We start from the raw sequence: 21,704 nt of genomic DNA, 5'->3' as shown, positions 1-21,704 counted from the left end.
CACACGTTATCTTTCACTATGTAGGAGGGTGGCAGCGCTGAATACCAGCAGGGCTGCTTATCTGATGAATTCATTATCAAACTTAAGGTTATTAAAAGTAGTATTTAAAAAGTGTGTGTGGGGGGAGGGGTTCTTGTTGTTAAATTTATTCAATTTTAAAGCATCTAGCTTGAGATTTCACAGACTTCAAGGCTATTTGGTCATAGTATAAATATTACAGCAATAGCGCCCCCAAGTGGTGATGAAAAAGAGGGTCGAGCAGCTATGACGCCAGGAAGGAATAAGGTTATTTATGGTTGGAGAGGTCCACCACCAAATGCCACTTCACGCCTCCAATGCCACCTTGGAGTATAAATTTTTATTTTAATTTCAGATGCAAGTATATGAAACATGTTAAAGGATAAATATTTACAATAAAAGTTGCACACACAAAAGCAGGAAATGCAAACATTCAACAAAATTAATGACAGAAGTACGAAGCGCTAGCAATCTATCTGAAGGAACACTGGAAGAAGCGATGAATGATTGTCAAAGAAAGAAAGAAAAACAGGTCCACACGAAGCATGTGCTTTAACCCTTTCCAAACAAAACCAGGAGAAAATGCTTAACCTATTATCTGACCTTAACTGAGAGTGATGCTGCATCATGAGTGTGAGCAATGCTGGCGCGCTGCTTGATGAACAAATTTGCCTCACTAGAGCGTGAGGTGACATCACCGTTTTCAAGAGGACACCAGGAACTTGCACTATTTGTATTGTACATCCAAACGCCTTGGATCTTGTGACACACGTGTATGCTTACACATCACCGGATGAATCATATATACAAACTCCTGTAACACCCAAACTATCAACCTCTATAGTGTAATATGTGTAGTCTTTGTTCAGGATCAGGATTTGTTCCTTATATAAATGTACACCTTTAATACTAACTGAGTGTGGTATGAACTGTAACAATGAGCCCTGAGGAAATGTATGGATTTCTGTGTTTCTCTTCTGACTCAACCTGAAAATAAAAGCAAGAACCTACGCAGCAGAGGCATTTTATATTAAACAGCAACAATGATCAGAGGACTTCCCCACCCACGACGAGTAAAGCTGAATCACAAGCCTACAGCCACTGCAAGTCAGACCATACGGCTACCATCACACCACGTTACATCTCCAAATCACACGGCGTGCAAGCTTCGGATACACAACGCGGGGCAGAGTGACGCGGTGGCACAGCCGAGTTGTAAACCGTTGGGGCGTTAGTTGTGAACGTTACGCAGTAGTGTTGATTATGCATTTTGCTGTTCAGTTTAATTTACTATTTTACATGTGATGGTTGCAATGAAAAGTAGAAACAGAGCACATTTCACAGTAGTATATATTTTTTGTTTCCTTTTTGTCATTGTGTGTTAAATACATACATGGAACAAGACAAATGGCTTCTACAATGAGGAAAATCTTGCTGGTGCAGTCAGTCCAAACAAAAACAAAAGAAGCTGTTTCACCATTGATGAGTTAATTGTTCTACTGATCAAACGGATACATCAGCCAACAGTGACTTTCAAGCTACGTGAGGCCTTTATTACATTATGGAGAAGAAATTCGGGTCACAATCGAGAGTTCAGGTCAAGATAGACCCCCACCTGTCTCTTTACCAGAAAATAATAAACCTTCAACAGTGTGTTTCTCTCGTGTTTCCTCGTGTTAAATAGAAGTTTTTTACCCTCCTGAAATCAGAAACTGCTCATCTATATACCATTTATACCCACACTCACCCGTCCATTACCATTCAACTGCTTCTGTCACAAAAAAGGAAAAGAAAAAAGAAGCAGTCATCCAACTCAAACAGCTGCTAAAGCCGAGAAAACAAACACTATAAAGTATTACATACTTTAAAAAGATAAGCCTATAACTCTGCAGGCATTTGCAAATGACTTTCAATGAATGATCCTTTTTCAGAGGTGCTTCTTCGTGAGGAGGGTCTCATTACTGACAGACTCCACACTCTACTACAGGTCGTAGTTGGACCATCCCCGCTGGACTCTGTATACTACGCAAAGTTGGATGGTCCGAGGTGGGTTAAAGGATGGCCGAGGCTGTCCAGAGGAGCACTGGGATAAAACCTTAATGCTTACAATAACAGGCCAAGAGGCCAGGGACAGAGGAAAAAGGGCCAGAGCAAATGGTCCTGGAAATGCAAAGAGCTCCAGGGAACTTCATCCTTACTCGAGAGGTGAGTGTGCGGTATCAAAAGTAGATCTGCTTGGCATGTGACGGATTCTGCTCCATGGGGCAGTACGGACATTTCAACCTGAGGACGGGACAGGGGAGGGGGGGTTGAGGAGAACAGGGACAGGCTGTTAGGAGTGGGCATACTCAAGTAAGTTAAACAAGTTCACAGTGTTCTATATTTAAAGTTTAAATTCTTTGGGGGTTTTTTCTATCCATGCATTTCTCGACTGATGCATACAGCAAAAATCTGAAATCAAAATGCTACCGTTAAAAATTCAATGTTCCCAATCAGATATCACTCAAACTAACATTACAGGCAGAACAGTGACCAGCAGGAACAAGTTAGATGCTTCAAAGGATGTTTTTCAAACGATATGTATGTACAGTGTAACCTTAAAGTTAAATTACCATAAAATAACTAATTAGTTAAAAGATTTCAAGCTCAAGGAGAAAAAAACGGTGAACACATAAGAAGCAACCCCTTATCCCTTCATTTGCTAACAGTGTTAGCATGTTAGCCTTACATAGAAGTGTGTCTGGAGATACGCTCCTGTTAAGGTTTGAGGAAGGACAATGAGCGGATAGAGTTTGTTGAGCCAAAATAAAAGCTAACATCGCAAGAAAAAAAACAAGAGTGGGAAAAGTTAAACAAGGAAGTTATTAGTCCAGTCTTGAACAGCGCTAATTATGAGTTATATGTAATCTTCCCTTGTAATTTCAGAACTGGAAGCTGAAGGCCGCTCTCCTACAGACATGCAGTACTGATGACTGGCACGCCTCAGATAGATATTTCAAAGCTTAATCAAAAAGGTAACTGGACTTGGTTGAAGTTCTTGAAGATGTTTCACCTCTTATCCGAAAGGCTTCTTCAGTTCTAAACTGACTGGTGGACGGAGCTAGAAATTTAAGCCTCTGTAGGTCGTTAGTATGCTAACAGATGTGTAATCAAGGGAGAATCGTTGACCTAATAGCACCGAGAGTCGTTAGCACCCTCTGGTGTTAGTGGGCTCACATGATCCTGAGTGTGGGTGTGATTTCAGCTGCTTGGGCAAAGAATTCGAAACTGCATTGTATGATGATAGAATAGCCGCCCAACTTATAGCAGCTGCTGAGGAGTGGGGCTTGTTGGAGAAAGTGTTTGTGTTTGTGTCCATGACAATAACAGTAATATGATGTTTGCAAACCAGTGCGTCCTTTCTGCAGGTAATCGTGTCGTCTTTTTTAATCTAATGCAAGCACTAGTTAGTTTAATGCATCATATATTTTGGCAGATTCACTTGAAATCCTGTACACTTTTTAAAGCTGGACTTCTTAAAAATAATAACTACTACTAACGTAAAAAGTAGCTTCTGTGACTTACATCTAATTAATAATATAAAAAATAATTCACCATGAATGGGAGTCTAACACTCAAATGTAATCCAAGATCCACACTGCCCTACTACTATGCTCATGTCAATAAATGAGGCTGTATCTGACTTACTTCCCAGCGTTAGTCAGTTTGTTGAGGGCATCTCTGGAGATGACGTGGCCACAGATGAGCTTCATGGGAGGATTGCTTTCTGAGGTCTGCTGTCTGAGGATCGGGCAGGCGAACACAGAGTGGTACCAGCACTTCTTCCCAAGGTCAATTTCAATCTACAGAAACAGCCACAACATGAATCAGTTAAACGGTAGAAAAGACAGAAAAGGAGTGGCAGATGCACTTTGGACATTCAGAGGGACTTACAGGCAGCTCGTCTTTGTGCGTCCAGACTCCACTGCACTGTCTCTGCTCGATCACCTGCTTGATGTTCATCAGCACTGGCAAAGCCATACAGCCTGATGCAAAACTGCAGGGAAAAAGAGACAGCAGCATGGATCAACTTAAGTAAAAGAAATCTACTATTAAATTATTTAAACTTTAATCTCAACTTTAGTAACAAATTAAAAGAGTTTTAAGGGATTGAGAGAGGCGTGATGTGTCTAGTGCTCTTACCTAACACTGAGCGGAGACTCTACAGAAAGGCCCAGTAAAGCGCAGGCATCCCTGGTGAAGATGTTACAGATCTCAGCCCACTGATTCGTCTCCAGCAGACTGCGGTATGGAGAGTTCTCGATGCCATGACGCAGGTACACCAGACTGCCCATCAGGATCTGAATATCTGCAGAGACAAAAAAAAGTACAGGTGTGGAAATAACAAAAACAAACATTACTTAAGTGTAGGGAGGTAGGCCTTGATAATCACGCATTAATAACACTTCTTTCCTGCTTGGTTGCAAGTAAACAAATCACAAATTGTTATAGGGTCTAGGACAGAGAGCCTACACAGAAAAAATGTGAATCACAACTCAGGTTAAGCTTCTACCTCTCTGGTGCTGAGAGGCGAAGGGTTGGAAGTGCCTGGCATACTGCAGGGCCTCCATTTGGTTGCCGATTCCCCCACTGAGCAGACTGATGAAGTACAGGCGGTGCAACTTGAATTCTAAACTGCTGTTCAGGTCCAAAAGGCGCTGCCGATTCGTCACAGCCCACCTAGGAATGCAAAGACATTAAATAAGTATAGTCAACCATGTTGAACCTGGAATTTAGTATTGTATTCATTGTGTGTTCAAATATACACATATACAAATAGCATGACCAATGTACTATAAGCCTAATCTCCATAGGATTTCTCAAGTATACTTGGGCTTTATAGAAGGGCAATTTCTTCTTAAGTTACCTGAGCAGCTCCAGAGTTTGAGTGGAAAAGTAGCTTAGGCAATGGCAGCTACCAGTTAATGTTTCTGTACTTTTTATAGCGCATTTAGCTTCAAAGCAGCCATTTTTTTGTTCTTCATCTCTGCCTATGTGTCGAAATTATCACTATCATCATTATCATTATTACATGATGACTGCTAAGACTGATTCTGGTAAAAAAGAAGAAAGGAAACATACTCTAGTGCCGGCCTGAGGTCCTGCATCCTCAGTGCTTCAAGGATTCTGTTCAGCTCCAGGAAAGGCTGCTTCATGCTCATATCTATAACTACACCAGACTCCTAAAAACAGACAGCAGCATTATGAATCATTCCACCATTAATCATCCAGACAAAAATCATACATTACACTTAATTTGAAGCTATGTTGGATCATTTCAAATTTTAAACAGGCATCATTTTGAAGGCTATTTTAAGGTCACAAACATTAGTTAAAATCTTCAGTGTTTTTTTTACCTGACAAAGATCCTCTGCTACACTGAGCATCCCTTGTCTGTACAGGTGCTCCACAATGGTCTCACTCAGATATTTTTGTCTCTCTGGGGTGTCCCACACCGTCTCTGCCACCACAGCACTGATCTCTGCATCAAAATTCTGCAGAGAAGAATATCAGAGATGAATTACCTGTGAAAAGTGTTAAATGTTAAAGAAAGTGGCTTTCTGTCCTTACCCTGTCAATGGCTTTGCCCACTTTTGACACGCTGCCATGGATGTCCTTATGTCGGGAGGCTAACATCTGCACTGTTTCTTTGATGTTCTTACAACACTGTGCCATAGTCTGAGATAGCACTGATAAGTCTGCATCCTGTACTCCTGCAGGAGAGAAAAGGGTTTATGTTCACTTTTCATTACTACAATAACTCTGATTTCTGATAGAGCAACAGTAACAGCACATATTAAAAATTAACCATTAAAACTAGAATCACTTAACCTGCAAATATTATATCTGTGTAACAGGTTTCCTTACCGAAAGCAACTAGCTGTCCTCGTATCTCGCAGACACTGCGCAGGAGCTCATCTAGCCTCTCCTCAGACTGATGGCCGTACATTACAAAGCGATGGAGCACTTTCTCCAGCTCCCGCTCGACACAAGCACACTGTTCCATGGTTTAAACTGGAACAATCACACACACACAACAACAACACCTAGATTTAAGAGAAAGAAACACAGGTCAAAGCCAGAAAATTATTACCAGAGCCCGGATAATACTTGATTTTTAAAGGCCAATAGCAATACTAAAATGTAAGAGTTTGAACAATTTAACGGCTGATATTATTTTGATTCTTTGGGGTGAAAGAACCAGTAATTTTCATTGGGGAGTCTTATTTTATCAATAGTGAAAAATGTTGATAAGTACAATCCCTAAAATTTAACTAGATGGAAGCAGTAAAAGTGGGGCTTAAAAATTACATAAACAATTTATCATTCTTTTAAAGAGTAGGATATCATTTAGCCCCACTGGCTAACCATTACAGCTATATGTTTTGCCATCTTAAATACATTTTCATGGCAATTCCATAAAATTGTTCATAAAGAGTGGGGACTAACATTCACTTGGTGTGACTCTTCAATGTTGACAAACAAGCTTTTGGGTGCTATGAATAGCAAAACTGCTACCAACTGTGTTACCAATCAGCCAGCAGTGATACAGTAGACCAGCTGATGTATTGATATGACTCAAATAACTATTCTTGTTTCTCGTGGGTCGTTGGTAGTTGCAGAATATATAAAAACAAATGTGGATTGAGGACCTAAAAATGATCATATCCATTCCACAATTTGGTTACAAACCAGTTGCCTGCAGTTCCTGTTTAGAAGGATTTCACATTGAGAATCACATGATTGCCTTTCAAACAAGACAGCCCAAGAGATTCAGTGCAACCTTTTAAAAGGAGCTTTTACCGCTGCGACAATTAATTAAATCAAGAGAGAAAAAAGCAAACCTACACAACACTGTCCTGATTAAAAGTTTGGCCTGATGCAACACTGCTAACAGCTAGCAGGGCCTCACAATATGAAGCGCAGGGACACAGTGTGCTCTGCGGCCTGCTGTTTACTAACATTATACCGTCACAGCCACACTAAAATATAATGTTATCATCAGATGAAGAACAATAATATTGATCAGGGATGTTGTTTCAGCAGCTGCTCTACCTTCAGATACTCGTACTTTCCTATTAGAACAACAAATAGCTTTGCTGTAACGCACCGCTTATGAGTTGAATCCAGAAAATGTCCACCTAGCCAACACAAACCGTAAAACTAGAATAAACGCAGGCAACATGTCTTTGATAATATTGAAATGGTATATTTCTATTTTATTAATTACAGATAATGCTGAATTTAAAGTGCTACAAACTGAAAGCACGTATTTAGAAAGTGTATCGCTAGCTATCGCTCAGCTAACATAAACAAACGGTATGACAGAGGCTGCTAGCTACAAAGGCTCGCCATTGCTAGCAGTTAGTTAGCTAGCTGGTTGATTTTAGCCAGCTGCTCACTGACAAGGCCCAAAATAATTACAGGGCAGATTGACAACCCGCTCTTCTTCACCATGTTGTTATCGTTCTAACACTTAAAGAACATAATACAATTTATCTGAATTTTAAGATGTGTATAAACAAACACCACTCACCTATCCTGCTAATTAGTTAGCAAACATTAGCGTTAGCCACTTGCCTGTTATGGCAACACTTCACCAGCAGTCGTAATGCGGAACTTCCTGTGTCGCATTCTGCGTTAACTGGACCTTTCAAAATAAAAGACAGACATCTCCTCGAGTATCACCTGAGTTTCACTGAAATCAGACTTATTTAATGCACATGGGCGTTTTGAGGCTGCCCCTACTCGTCCTTTAAAAGTAGGCACAATAGTGATAGTAATTCATCCCAATGTAAACAACAGTGCAATGTTGTACTGGTCAAAGCTGAGCAAATGTTAACTTATTTACATGTAGCCTAATTCTTTTGGAAAGTTTAATCTCTAGCAATGCATCATGTTTTTAGCCAAACGTGTTTTGTTTGCTAAGTCTTTATCTAGTAGTCAAGTCTATGCAGTGGAGTAAAAAGATATTTCGTAATGAATTGTATAACCTAAGTGTAAAGTTGCATAAAATATTCAGGTAAGGACAAATACCTCAATGTCAGGGCCATGCAGATATTTTTGGGGGTAGGGGATCAAGCAAAACTAAGGGCACTTGCCCTACCAACATGCACTTATTCCCACCCTAATGTTACATCTGCCATCCATAATCACACATAGGATAACATGTGAACTGTTTACATTCTACTGAACCACATTATTCAATGAAGGAACCACAGATTTGACATGAGGGAGGTGGGAAAGATGTATGTTGCCTTTCATTGGATAAAGGTGTATTTACCTCTTCTAGCAGTGTTTATGCTGCTTCTTATTTTCCAATCAATAATGTATTTATTGACTGATTGAAACTTTTATTTTAACAGGAAAAACACACTGCCGTGCAACTGTGGCATGCCCAAACAATAAAACACAATAAAACATCACTTTTAAAAATAAAAAAAACTAGCTATAAAGAGAGGGGGTGACCAAAACTATCAAAACCATGCAAAATGTAACTACCTGCTTTGCATGTTTGTAATTTGCCCTGCATGATGGAGAAAACGTTGTTTTAATGAAAAATGGACTAGCTTGATTGCTAGCGAGTACAGACAACAGAGGCTAATAAAAAGGGAAAGGACAGCCAAGTCCTACTGACCTACTTAATAGTTTTTTTTTTAAATGGATAACATAAAAAGTAAGTGTTGTTTCGGTTGATTTCATAGAATTAAAACAGTGCCTACCTGAGTGATATCATTCACTGTAACTTCACTGAACTGGGGTGGGTCTAGAGTGCTTTTCCAGACACTTTGAAAAATTAATTGACTGATTGAGACAAAATCATTTGGGAAGGGGAGGGGTGGAATGCGGAGTTCTTCCTAAATTAATATGGCATATTTTTTGTGGATACTTTATATTTGATAGAATTAATGTATCCACATATATATATATATATATATTTATAAAAGGCACTTTTCGACTCTGGGGCTAAAGCCCCCCCTGGGTCCAATTTGTGCACGTGCGTGCCAGCTCAATGTTGTTTATCAACTACAAAAATTTAAGCAAACATAAGAACTGCAGCTTGTTTTGACTTTGGCCATGCAATGTAAATCCAGTCCTAAAAGAGCAACTAGGTCAGTTCAAAAAAGGTGGCTTATGTTTATAGTCTTACTGTTTGTCATAGATACTAGCACTTGAATAACCCATCATGTGACTGGTCCCTTGTTTAGAATCATATCCCACAGATAGAACACAAGCAGGAAAGTAGCCATAATGCATTTTAAACAGCTAGTCATGTTTATTTATTACCACAGATAAAAAGGTGTTATGCCAGACAACATATGGACAGTGGATATCAGCCTCTCTTCCAAGCCCCTTGATATAGAAGGTTGTCATATGTTTGTAGGTTTATAGATCCTCGCAACATATTTTTTATGCACAGCTTATTGGTGTGTTGCATTGCTAGCGTTGAGGGTGGGTGAGGTCTTCTGCGGACTTGAGCAGACTGACTGATCTATCAGTGATGTAGACTAAAGCTCCCCATTGCTGAAGTGCTCATCATTCTTTCCCTCTGAGTCCTACTCCAGGCTTCTGTGCTGCCATAACCACAGAGGTTCAAATTTATCGGCTGCTCCTTCCTCTTAAGTTCCCACTGTCTTACCAGCACGTAGGCTACATGTATTAACACATACATAGTATACTGTTCTCTCCAACCTTTTAAAGCTGTACTGTACCTAAATGACCATGTTTCTTATTTTCACTGTGTTTCCCAAATAATTTCAGTTTATTTATAACACATAATGAAATAGTGTACACTAGTTTACTGTATGACTTCTAATTATATGTCCTTATTAACTGTTAATGGGAATTCATGGTTCATGTTTGTCATGCCATTAGAGCCTCCAGTGAAATATGAAATCATTTAGGGCTTATCATAAAAGGGGATCTGGAGTCTATAAACACTTGTCTATAAACAATAATAAGTTGATACTGAATTAATGGTGTAATACAATAATATACATGTTGTTAAGGTCAAGGACACAGTATGTCTAGCCACACTAAAAATGAATGCACTTGTAATGTATGGCACTTCAGTCAGAAAAGGGGACATATATTTTAGAGATTGTTGACATTGTTAAGAGTGATCTTTTAACTTTTTGATACTATATACATACAGTAAAATATATATTTAGTCACAGCCTTATGCAACTTTCAATCGGGGCTTCCATCAAAGATTTTCCATTGGCTTGCCCTGAATGACTTAATGACTGGGCATGAATGGTAATCTCATGAGGTATTAGGTTAGGGACAAAGGGCTTATCCAAACTCACTACAATCAGACATGCCCAGACAGCCTCAGTGTGGCCGAGGGGGCAATGGTATTGTAGCACAAATAATAAGTACAATGAAATGACTTGATCCTGAGGATTTTTTTTTATTTGTGGCCATATGACAGAGAAGCTTAAATGTACATTTTGATTTCTTATTGGCTGTAGTGCTCAGGTAAGCAAAATATCCAGACATTGAAAGAAAAACGTGACTTAAAACATGTGAGAGCACCTTTCCTATGTTATGCAAGTGTTGCTAGCCACCATACATGCACAGGAGTTATGCATGTTAGCTGTCAAAGTCGGGTGGTCTGTGTCAACCTTTAACCTGTTGTAACTCAGCTACTGCTTAGCATTTAAACACGCAAACAAATACAGTATACATACTCACATAAATACAAGCATGCATTAACTACAGTACATTACTGAAGTATAACCTTTTATGTAACTTTTAAGTGGACAATGTGTGGGCTGTATGTCAAGTTCTGTATTCCCTCTTTTTCCCCACCAGCGTGCCCAGGCAAACAGCTAAAGCTAAGGCTATCTGGCCTTGATAGTATAGGTCTATATATAGAGGTGCCCTGTGACTGTGCTGGCTCTAAGTGTCAGATTCCAGGCGCACTCATCCATCCTGGCCGGATCAGCACCTGCTGCTAACTATAAACCCACCCACCCCCAGCACTGCACCCCATCCCAGCTCACACAGGAAAGCCAATGTCCAACCAAACTCCAGCCTGGAGAAGAAAAAAGATCCAGGTTAGACTCAGTAAGCAATTTCCCTAAGGCCAGCTCAGAAGGGAGGGGCAGAAATAGAGATGGGAGCATTAGAGGATGAAATGGGCCTGAGTGGGATGCCCCTCTTTGCTTTTCCTATTCAAGTCTGGTACATGGCTGTGCCTTTTGCATTCTGAAGCTGTCAAGCCAGAGTGGCACTGTCATACTGAGCTGAACCACGTTGCTCAGTCCTGGATTCAGCTGTGGATTTTAGAGACGGTTCACTGGATGAGGAGCAGATATTGCAACACAGAGGAACTCAATGCCCTTTGGAAAGCCTCATCATTGGCCAAAGGTAAAGTACCAATCATTCTGTCTTTTCTACATGCACAAGGAGCAGTCGCTCTATCAGTAGTTGCTGTAGCTTGATGAAGGCATATGTGTAGATACAGTGAATTTCAAGTACCAATACTTAGTTAATACTTATAGAATATTGGCATAAACTCTTGTGTTCATTTCAAGTTGCTCACCTCTGCTTTTTTAGGGCATAGTGACAGTTATATTTATGCTCTGAAGGCCTTTTGGAGGTTTACAGTTACTCTGTGTGCTGTAGGTATTCTCAGAACTTTTTAAGGGTTTAAGCTAAGTTTGCTGTTGGCAAGCTAACAACACAGAAACAACAATGTTTTAGTCTTTATATGTGCTTTTTACTTAGCTTTTGACTCTCAGTGTTACTGATGATACAAATTAAATAAACAACACACTCCAGGTGAACATATCTTTTTTTCTAGTCCAGGAACAGAGCCCAGAGCAAACCAGACGAGCAGACTGGACTGGCCACAGTGATAATTTGGAGCTGGTGGAAAAGCGATGGACAGCTGGACTCTCCAGGGAGACAGCTACTCCTTCCTGCGCAGTGCGCCCCGCACCTTCTCCCTGTGCCATCGTGACGGGACCCCTAACCACGTTGAAATCTTTGACATCATTAACGTCCCTAATCAAAGCAGTGCCATCTCTGAGACCACCTGCCTGTGTGACATTTTTGGAGACGACTGTGAGTCGACCTCTCTTTCAAGCAGCCCTGCTGTAGGGGCTTTTGTCCCTCCTCAGAGGGAGGTGGAGGGGACAGCTGCTGCATCACCCCTGGTGGATGATCTAAACGACTCATCAGGCTCTTATCACACTGCACAGGGCTCTAGTGAAGGAGAGGAGGGCTTTGAAGATTCAAGAGAAAGGCTTTGCAGCCCCACTTTGCAGAGCGAGTCCTCACAGGGGAGACAGCCAGAGACCGGGGAACTGAGTTCAGGGCATCCAGAAGTTTCTGAGGAAAGTAGCCTAAATTCAGAACCAAAAAGCAAATTCCTGGTACCTCAGCTTAGTGCAGGTAGCCCATCATCTGACGTCCTCAACACTGGTGAGAGGACCCCATCCCCTGGACATAACAATCCCAATACCCACAGTCCAGTGGCAAGAGCTTCATCCTTATCTTCTTCCCCAGTTGAAAAGAGATGTTCACCTTCGCCACCTAATTCCAGACAAGCTTGTTCAGAAGCTGAACCAAGAGGAATCACCCCTACCTTCAAAGATAAACACAACAACCCCTCACATCAGTCTTTACCTCCAAATCCCTCCCCTGTACCTAGAAATAGTGTCAACCTCTGCTCTGAATCAGTAAATAGTGAATCTTCTGCTGAGTTTACAGTAACACAAGTCTCACCTGAGCCTAGAATCAGCTACTTAAATCAACACAGAAGTCCCTCACCTGAGCCCACAACCAAAGATTTTTCAGAATCGACCTTTGAATCTAGAGCCAGCCTTTCATCTCCCTTACCTTCATCCAGTGGTAGAGAGTTATCACCCCACTCAGGAGATTCTACAGATCAGTCTCCTGTACTAAAGAATAGGTCAGACTCCCCTGATACACAAGCATCATCTCCTTTTCCAGAGCTAAGAAGGAGGATCTTCCTGCCTGATCTCTTCAGCAGAGGCTCCACGCCTGAAGTCGAAGTTTCTACCTACACCCCTGAGCTGATTTCAAATCCTTCCACTGCAGGAAGAGACACCACTTCTACCCCTGAGAGCCAAGATACAAGGTTATCAGCTGAACCCATCAGTACTGTGTCTACACCTGCCCCACGATACACACCTCCCTCACCCATCATTTCAATAGCAACATATCCTGAGCCTTTGGAGCATAGAACCTCACCTGAATTAGAAAACAAAGCTCCCTCACCTTGCCTGTTCAGTGCTGCTTCTCTGGCTAAAACTGAAACAAGAACTCCCTCTCCTGGCCCCTCACATCGAATAAGACACATTTCAACGCCTTCTGAAATCGGGACACAGGTGTCTTCACCTGTAATAAGTTATAGTTTATCTCCATCACCTGAAGTTACAAGCAACTGCTCTCCCATACAGGTTACAAATACTGCTCCCTCGCCTGAAATCAGGATTACAGCATCCTCACCTGAAGGCAGTAGAAGAGAGTGGTCTTCTGAGGTGAAGTCAGCATCAGCCTCTCCTTTCCAGCAGTTTCACTTTGATTCTGCCTCATCAAGAAGCCTCAATTCATCCCCTCTTATCACAGGAATTTCTTACTCTGTCATTCAGCCTGAGGACAGGGACAGTCCCCCATTTCCAGAGCTCCTTTGTCTCTCCACCCCTGAGCCTGATAGGACACTAGTGTCCCCTGAAGCAAGAAGCCCTACTCCAAGCAGAGACAGTTTACAGAGCAGTACAGCAGAATCTACTGGTACACCACGAGACTCACCTCATATATCAGGCTTCACAAGCTCTGTCCTGCAGCCTGAAGTAACTCTGTCACATCAACTTAGGTACCAAACACCTTCCCCAAGGCCAAACCATCAAACTCCCTCACCTGAGCCAAGATATCAAACCCCTTCATCTGACAAGTATCAAAGTCCCTCACCTCAGGAGAGAACTGAAGCTCCATCACCACTTGCCCCTTCTCTTGAGCACAGGTATCAGCATTCACCAGCAAACCTCTCCACAGAGTACAACCCTCATTGTAAACAGCCTGCTTCTCCTCTAAGAAATACACCTGATGTTAAAGATAATTTGTCATCAGTTGATATTAGAGAAAAAGATTACCCAACACATTTGGAAAAAGAAAGTGTTTCACCCTCATTTGGGTTGGTCAAAGGTGACACATCAGTTGTAGTTGAAAGCAAAAGCAGATCACCACTGGTTGCAATTCATTCACCTGTATCTATTTCACCTTTATCAGCTGATGGGAAGGTTGACAGTTCACTGAAACAACAAAACACAGAAGTAGAAGAAACACCAAAGGAAGAAAATCCGCAGGAAAACTTGAGTTTGGCTTCCTCTGCAAAAAAACAAGCCATCAGTCCCACCCTTTTTCAGAGAGAAGATACTGATAATAAACCTCCCACTGAAATCAAGTCTCCTTCCCCCAATCTTATTGTTTCTCAAGCCAGGACTCCAAACATTTCAACTGTGCACAAAGCTACATCCAACTCACCTCCGCAAGGACTGGAAAACCCACAGCCACAATTCACTAATAACTCCCTGACTTCTGAAAGAAGCAGCTCATTAAAACCAGCTTGCACACCTGAGCAAACAAGAAAACAGCTCTCAACCAGAGTTAGAAGTGAAAACAGAGAGAGGTTTACAGAGGACATGGCACACCATGTAAACAGAAGGCGGACTCCTTCTCCACCACTAACCAGGTTTACACCTGTCCACATCATAGCCCCAGAGAAACCATACAGACAGTGGCAGAACAGAAGCCGTAGCCCCTCTCAGGTTGTAGCATCCTCACCAAGTGGTAATTTAAAGAAAGTGGTGACAAATAGGGAAAGCCCAAATGTTGTCCCAGTTGACAGTAATAGCCAGGCTCAGTGGGTCAGGCTAGGAACGCAATTGGACAAGGAGAGGGAAATGCAGCTGGAGGAGGATAGAGAGGTAGGTAGGGAGAGGCTTAGGGATAGGGAGATGGAGAGAGAGCAAAAGAGGGAGGAGCGGGTTCCTGAAAAGGGGAAGGGGTGGCAGGGGGACGCTAGTTACAGAGGGGAACAGGTTGAGCTGTCATTCAATGCCAGGAATAGAAAAGGGCCTGCGAGTCGCAGAACAGCTCCCACAAGCAGAGAGATTCGTCAGGGACTGCCAACAGCGCATTCCTTTTCAGAGAGCTTGCTTGCCACCAGACGACTACAGCAACATAGTCTGCTTGCTTCCCAACACGACACCAGGGGTGTCGGTCCTAGCAGACGGCTTCAACCTCCCGCACTGCAGAACAAGAACACTGCTACTGGACGTGTGGCTGCAAACAGGCCCTGCCGGAGTTCCAGCTCCAGCATGGGAAGTGAGCTTGATGAGGCAGACAATGAGGTGAAGTGGTTTACAGATGTGGCTTTCAGCAGCCTGTCAAGCCCTGAGGTAGATTACCTTGACATGTACAACTCCAGCCACCGTTCATCTACCAACATTTCTCAACCATCTACCCAGGAGAGCCCAGCTGGGGTCAATGCCGCCTGGCTTGCTTATGCTGACTTCAGGGGTTCTGCTCAAAAGCTAGACAATGATGAACTTTCCTTCCAGCAACCATATGCGTACTACTCAGATGGCCTAGATCCATCAAGGCGCTATGAGATGGGCAGCTTTGAGTGTGTAGATGTTGCTGTGGAAAGAGACGACTCTAGGAAGATGAGAAGAGGAGTGCCAAAGAGACAGATCCAGCTGAAGAGGAAGAATAATGCTGATGGGAAGCAAGATGAGAGCAGTGAAAACAGTAGTCCTGGGGTACCAGTGATGGCGGAAAGCCCCTCTCTAGAGAGTCACTCCAGTGAGACATTCATGAGACAGCACAGTACTCCACCAGCAATGCAAGAATGCTACCCATCTGAGAGCAGCCCTGAGCCAAACCAACAAAATGAAAGAAAATCCAAACTCCAGAAATCTGCTTCTGTGGATGAGTCATGTACTAAAACCAAGATGGCTACGTGTCTCATCAAAAGTGTTTTGTCCAAGAAGATGCAAAGTGTTGATAAACAACCTAATGAGCAGGCAGAAGAAGAAGAAAGCCCTACTTTTGAGGAAAACAGCCCACCAACAGAGAATACAGAGTCACTACTCCAAGAGTCTCCAAAACCTACTCTGAGTTCAAGCCTTCAATCAGATTGTAGTTTTTCATCAGAGGGTCTTTTTGTGAGAGGAGAATCAATCATAAACGATGAAGCCAAACCACCAAAAAGCTTTGGAGTGAAATCAAGTAACCGGCCAAGTTCTTCAAACAGCAGCAGAAGTGTTAACTTTTCACAGACTGAGAGTGAAGAGGGTGATTCTCAAATCAGGAATGCAACCTTGTTAAGATCTGAAAATAAATCAGAATTGAGAGTTCCATTTGATAGTAAACAGTCAAGAGATGAAGTACAACGAGTAAACGACAGTAAAACATGGGACGAAAGGGAGGGTGGTGAGTCAGCAAATGCCACTGCCGGGAACACAGGAGCTCCTTCTGTCACTAGAGCCAGCAGCACGCAGGCCAGGACGACAAATAGAGACCAGGAATGTGAAAACACAGAGGACCATAAACAACTGCAACAGGGTGACAAGGGCGCCTATACATCAAATACACAGGAGATCACACTCAAAGCCGTGGAGAAAAAGAAAGCCTCCCTAAATGTCTGTCTCACACCGGAGGCAGAACACAAACCTGAGGATTTTTTACCAGATATGTCTTTCAGAGAAAAGGAGGAAAGGGGAGACTTCAGTGTTGACAGAACAGAGGAGGAGGAGGAAGGAAATGAGAATAATCAAGTTAAAGTCCCCATTCACAAAGTTAGAGATGTGAGGCGGCTTGTAAAAAACACATATAATCTGTCCTTCAAGGCAACTGGTGGCTTAATGCCATCAACTGGGAATGAAGAGAGGATTGAACACTTTAATCAAGAAAGGAGGGACGAAGTAAAAGAGGAAAGGAGGGAAGAGATCAAAGCAGAGGAGGTGAGGAGGGCAAGACAAGAGCTAAGGGAGGAGAGTGTGGAGGAAAGGAAAGAAGAGTACAGGGTGGAGAGGAAAGAAGAACAGAAAGAGGAGGTACAAGACTCAAAGCTGCCAACATTATCCCCACCTTTTCAGAGCAAACTAAATCCTCTTCTTCGTCCACAGCCAATGCAAATAGAATGTAAGGCTGTTTGCTGTAAAGAAGAGAAAAGTAAAATTTTGCGCACCAAGGAAGACTCAGAGAACCCTAATGACAAACCCCAGGCTTCTCCAAAACTTACCATGGACTTCAGCAGAGAATCACAGATGTCTTCAAATGCAAACACAATGAATTTCTCAACTAAAGGAACAGAAATTTCCACGCCATGTCAACATGATCCAAATATGGCAGCTTTAAGACAAGAGGCTGTTACAGTTATGGATAGAGTGTCTGACAACGAGGGCAAACCAGTTGTGGTTAGAACTGATAGAAAACCTCCCATGCTGGGAAGCCTACCCAGACAGCCCAGTAAGGAAAGAGAGGTGTCCACTGCTGTAGTGTTGATAAGGGATGGATCCAGCAATACCAAGACATCTGCACCTTCAGCCCAGGAAGAGATTTCTACCAAACCACAAGCCCCAGCTGCTTCACCTTCACCCGGGCCCGCTACCCCTGGCAGTACCCCTGGTAGCAGTGGTCACTCAGTTTCCATGCTATTAAAGGAGAAAGGCTACCAAGCTGATATTGGAGCAGTGGTGGGTGATAACCAGAATACTGCCGGAGGTAAAGGGGTTCCCCGTAAGCATGTTAACTGCCTGGAGATTCCCCTTCAGACCACAGCTTTTTCAGATGGAGGTCAGTTCGAGTCTCACAGAGAAAGGACATTTTCATCCTCATCTACCACATCCGGCCCCTCAGCAGTGTGTGAAAACATAGACATCCTTACAAAGGCCAGAGAAGAAGAGGGAATAGGCATGAAGCCTCCAGTAAAAGACACAGCAAAACAAAAAAGTGCTTCTCCTCTAAGGAGTATGCACGAACAAACACAACCTCCTCCCAAACAGAAGGAACTAGGAGATTTTGAAGCGGTGAAAAGACTAGATCCAACCTTCCCCCCAAGATCCCCGGCAGTAAGAAGATTCAGACCTCAGCCAATTGAGGTTAAGTCACTGTCTAAAGAAGCACAGAAACAAGATATACCTATAAACGCTACAGGAAACAACAGGCCTCAAACCATAGAAGTGAAATCTATCGCTAAAAACTCTCAAAAGCCAGCTGTGCCTCCAAAACCAAGCTGCAAATTTAAACCTGCAGACTCAGGAGCAATGCCAAATGAAGCACAGAGACCATCAGCAACGACATCGACTATAAAGCCACAAAGTGAGGAGAGATCCCAAACAATTGTAGTATCATCACCGACAATCTATAGAAAGATATCCAATGAGTCCACATCAACGTCACATGGTGCAAGAAAACTAGCTGTGTCTGCAGTATCCAGCATCAAACCTCCTCCTTGCAAAACAATGGCTACTACCATCACCAATCTCTCAAACCAGTCAACAGCATCATCAGAGACAGAGGCATCTACTGACAGAGGTCAACAGCAATTACCGGGTACCTCCCCTCAGAGCTCTAGTTTTACACAAAAAGTCACAACCATGGCTACAGCTCCAACAACAACAACCACTGGCCCAGTTTTGACCTCAGATCCCGGTCCAGCTTCTGATCCAAATGCAAACCAAGTCCCTGCACCCGCCCCAGCTGGAGCCAACCAGCCAATCCAGCCAGCTGTTATGGATCCAGACATCCAACAACAGTATCCCAGAATGGCATACACTCACGGACAAGCTATGCCTGTAGCTTCAAACAAGGTAAAACAACCAAATCCTGTTTCCACAACACAAGTGCCAGGTTACACACAGCGGACATGCCACAGATCACTCTCCAGTGAGCGCTCCCAGAGGACAGAAGACCTGCATTTTTATGCCTCAGATGATCCTCCAAGCTATGATGAAAGAGAGAGCTTCAGTCCCCTCATGCTCCCAGATCTGACCACCAGGAGGTCAAACCGTTATCAACCCTCCACCCGCCTACCTCCCTGCTCCTGCACAACTGGCTGCCCTTCCCACCCTGGTCTTACCCCTCCTCATCATCACCACAGCCCCCATAACCTCACCCCCCCTGCCCCTACACACTCTCCAGGCCAGGCAATACCCTACTCAGTCACCCAGCCCCCTCTTCGTCCGTACCAGAGCAGATCTGACCCTCAGCCAATGAGCTACCAGCCCGGATCTCCAAAATCAAGTCCTCTCGGTCCAAGCCAGCCACCAGCCATGTATCAGCCTCTTCAACATCCTCCTCCCTGTCCTCCCCATCCCTCACTCATGCATGCCTGTCCTGCTGACCGCCTGTTGCAGGCATCACAGCATATTGACCCTCGACGGGCCCCTGTCCACAGATCACCCCAACAGCCACAAGGCATGGCTGGGGCTCCTTACAGTGATCCTGTCCATGGCCACTCTCCTGGCCTTCCACCTATGGATCCTCAGTACCTTTGTGGCCCTCAAAGTCTGGGGCCTTCCTATGGCTCTGAATATGGGGGTGACAGCTCCAGTTTGTACTCAGAGAGTAGCTTTGGACAAGCACCTCGCAGAGTGCTTCTGGATCCTGAAACAGGGAAGTACTTTTATATTGAGGTGCCTGTGCAGCCACTAAGGAAAATGTTATTTGACCCAGAGACTGGCCAATATGTGGAAGTGCTTATCCCACAGCAAGCAATGTCACATTCAGGCCTGTATCCTCCTTCAGCAGCACCCTACCCATCTCTCCACAACCCCAACATGTATGCCCCTGCTCCGCAGTACATGCCCTATGCAGCTCCTGCTCCTCAAGCTCACCCCCAGGCTCAGCCCCAACCACCCCGGTATCCTGAGCCCTCTGCTGCAGCAACAATGCACCCAAGTGGGCCTGGCGTCAGCTACAGGAATCCCTCTGTACAGGGGTCCAAGCCAGAGCCCCAGAACCATCCACCACTGGACCAGAGCTACCTAGAGAGTATGTATTATGTCCCTACAGGGATGAATGCAAGCCCAAATCCCACTCCACCAGACTATTACCACAAACATCCCCCTAACCTACCCCCACCAGGGGGTAAAAGGTCCTGAAATAGAGGATAGAGGCCGCCTTCCTGGAGCCTGTTGGGTTTTAAATACACAGTGTACAGAGGGGGTGTCTAATGTTAGCCTGTAATGTTATTTGAGTTTTCAAATTGCAACTCAAGATAGCAATAATTTTGTTGTTCATTTGCTGTTGCTTGTTCTTTCCTAGGCTGCTTTAACAGAAGACATATGATTCATGAGATAATGGTTTTGAAAAGAAGTGAGAATATGCCTTTCTTGTTTGCGTACGTTAGATTATTACCTAAATCTTAAATGATTTATTGAATTTTTTTTTCATTTTTGATACCGGGTAAGATCATAAACAAAGTTCAGATGTAATGCACAGGCACTACAAAGCAACAAGTTTACTTATTTACTGATGTGTGTACTTCAACAACAAAAAGCTTTAAAAAAAAAACTGTTTTAAAAGAACCTCATATTTATTTTATTATTGTGTTTCTGTTGTATTGGATGAGTGAGTTTGTGCACATGATGTCTTTAAATATAATGCTAATAAAATGTCACATTTATTGCTCTTTTTTCATGCCCTCATCTCTTTGTATGAAGATTATTTCTATAGTTAATGATCTCATGATCAATTAGCTAGCCAGATAATGCAAGTTAGGTGTTAAATACTAGAACTGTACTGTCATTATACTTTTTTTTAGTTTATATTGTATAGCAAAACTTTTGGATGAAATATTCATTACAGTAACATCTTTAGAGATTACATTGTTATAAGAAAAAGCATTTGTACAGACACTGTTACCGCTCCTCATGACACGTTGGCCAGCTCCAGCTTTGAAGAGAAAAACTTTTTTTCACATCACACCACAGCTCTTTCAATCTTTGATGGCATTGTCACTATTGACGGAGTACATCATAAATTAACTTCAAAGCTGGGGTAGGCCACTTTAGAAGACCAGCAAACTAAGCTTAAGTTTTTACAATTTCCTAATTGGAAAAACACTAATGCCATTCCTCACAACTAAAATAAATAACGTACTCTAGCTTTAATTTATGATACCAACATGTCAACATATGAGTGGTTTTAAAATCAATTTTGAGTCACTATGTCACTTATCATTACATTTGCTCTGAGAAAACATTAATATTCAGTATGAAAATACATCCCCTATTGGCAACTGTGAATTTATAGCAGGACATTTTACTACTGGGACCACTGGAGGGTGCCACAGACCACTGAAGCAGCACAGGAAGTCCCATTGAGAAGGTATGTCTAACTTTGCTAACCTTCCGTGAGAAGACCCAGTCACAGTAAAACAGTTAAATGATTTCCTAATCAAAACCTGACCCTGTAAAGTGAAACCAGGGCCTTATTGGTTAGTCCATAAGGACAAAATCTGCCTTCCCTGTCTTTGATGTGGATGGCAGTAAAACTAATGAGAAGTCTGACCAGTAGCTGAGAGGGGCATTAGTGTGTAAATGTGTGGCTGTGTAGCCTGGTTGAACACATCTGGAGGGGAACACTGACAGCACCTGGCA

The 21,704-nt window shown here is 42.9% G+C and overlaps 4 protein-coding genes across 6 annotated transcripts; 3 read left to right on the top strand and 1 right to left on the bottom strand.

Annotated features, from left to right (window-relative positions):
- Nucleotides 1–343: 343 nt before the first annotated feature.
- Nucleotides 344–7,659, bottom strand: rmnd5b (required for meiotic nuclear division 5 homolog B). Of its 3 annotated transcripts, none has more exons than XM_069669738.1 (10): nucleotides 7,595–7,659; nucleotides 5,926–6,072; nucleotides 5,629–5,771; nucleotides 5,415–5,552; nucleotides 5,140–5,240; nucleotides 4,571–4,737; nucleotides 4,201–4,366; nucleotides 3,952–4,054; nucleotides 3,706–3,860; nucleotides 344–2,301 (listed from the first exon to the last, which is right to left on the bottom strand). In XM_069669738.1, exons 2-10 carry the CDS (start codon nucleotides 6,062–6,064, stop codon nucleotides 2,238–2,240), a joined length of 1,176 nt encoding a protein of 391 aa, XP_069525839.1. In that variant the 5' UTR covers nucleotides 6,065–6,072; nucleotides 7,595–7,659; the 3' UTR covers nucleotides 344–2,237. The 3 variants fall into 3 exon arrangements, with proteins under 3 accessions (XP_069525839.1, XP_069525837.1, XP_069525838.1); XM_069669736.1 differs by having other exon boundaries at nucleotides 5,926–6,104; nucleotides 7,595–7,656; XM_069669737.1 differs by lacking the exon at nucleotides 7,595–7,659 and adding an exon at nucleotides 7,169–7,200 and having other exon boundaries at nucleotides 5,926–6,104.
- Nucleotides 7,660–11,948: 4,289 nt separating this feature from the next.
- Nucleotides 11,949–13,957, top strand: LOC138597835 (uncharacterized). The gene is made up of 2 exons (XM_069669357.1): nucleotides 11,949–13,493; nucleotides 13,910–13,957. Exons 1-2 carry the CDS (start codon nucleotides 11,949–11,951, stop codon nucleotides 13,955–13,957), a joined length of 1,593 nt encoding a protein of 530 aa, XP_069525458.1.
- Nucleotides 13,958–15,050: 1,093 nt separating this feature from the next.
- On the top strand, nucleotides 15,051–16,615 carry LOC138597834 (uncharacterized protein C4orf54 homolog). The gene is made up of 2 exons (XM_069669356.1): nucleotides 15,051–16,262; nucleotides 16,583–16,615. The coding sequence occupies exons 1-2, from the start codon at nucleotides 15,051–15,053 to the stop codon at nucleotides 16,613–16,615; spliced, it is 1,245 nt and encodes a 414-aa protein (XP_069525457.1).
- A 100-nt stretch (nucleotides 16,616–16,715) lies between these two features.
- On the top strand, nucleotides 16,716–20,672 carry LOC138597743 (uncharacterized). The gene has a single exon (XM_069669225.1). It carries the CDS (start codon nucleotides 16,791–16,793, stop codon nucleotides 20,202–20,204), a length of 3,414 nt encoding a protein of 1,137 aa, XP_069525326.1. The 5' UTR covers nucleotides 16,716–16,790; the 3' UTR covers nucleotides 20,205–20,672.
- The last annotated feature ends 1,032 nt before the right edge of the window (nucleotides 20,673–21,704 follow it).

Source organism: Semicossyphus pulcher, unplaced genomic scaffold (genome assembly GCF_022749685.1).
Source record: "Semicossyphus pulcher isolate SPU_LCO1_2020_fin unplaced genomic scaffold, fSemPul1.0.p SCAF_2, whole genome shotgun sequence".
Classification (NCBI taxonomy): Eukaryota; Metazoa; Chordata; class Actinopteri; order Labriformes; family Labridae; genus Semicossyphus; species Semicossyphus pulcher.
Note: the sequence above shows the minus strand (reverse complement) of the source record. Positions and strands in the feature narration are given on the sequence as shown.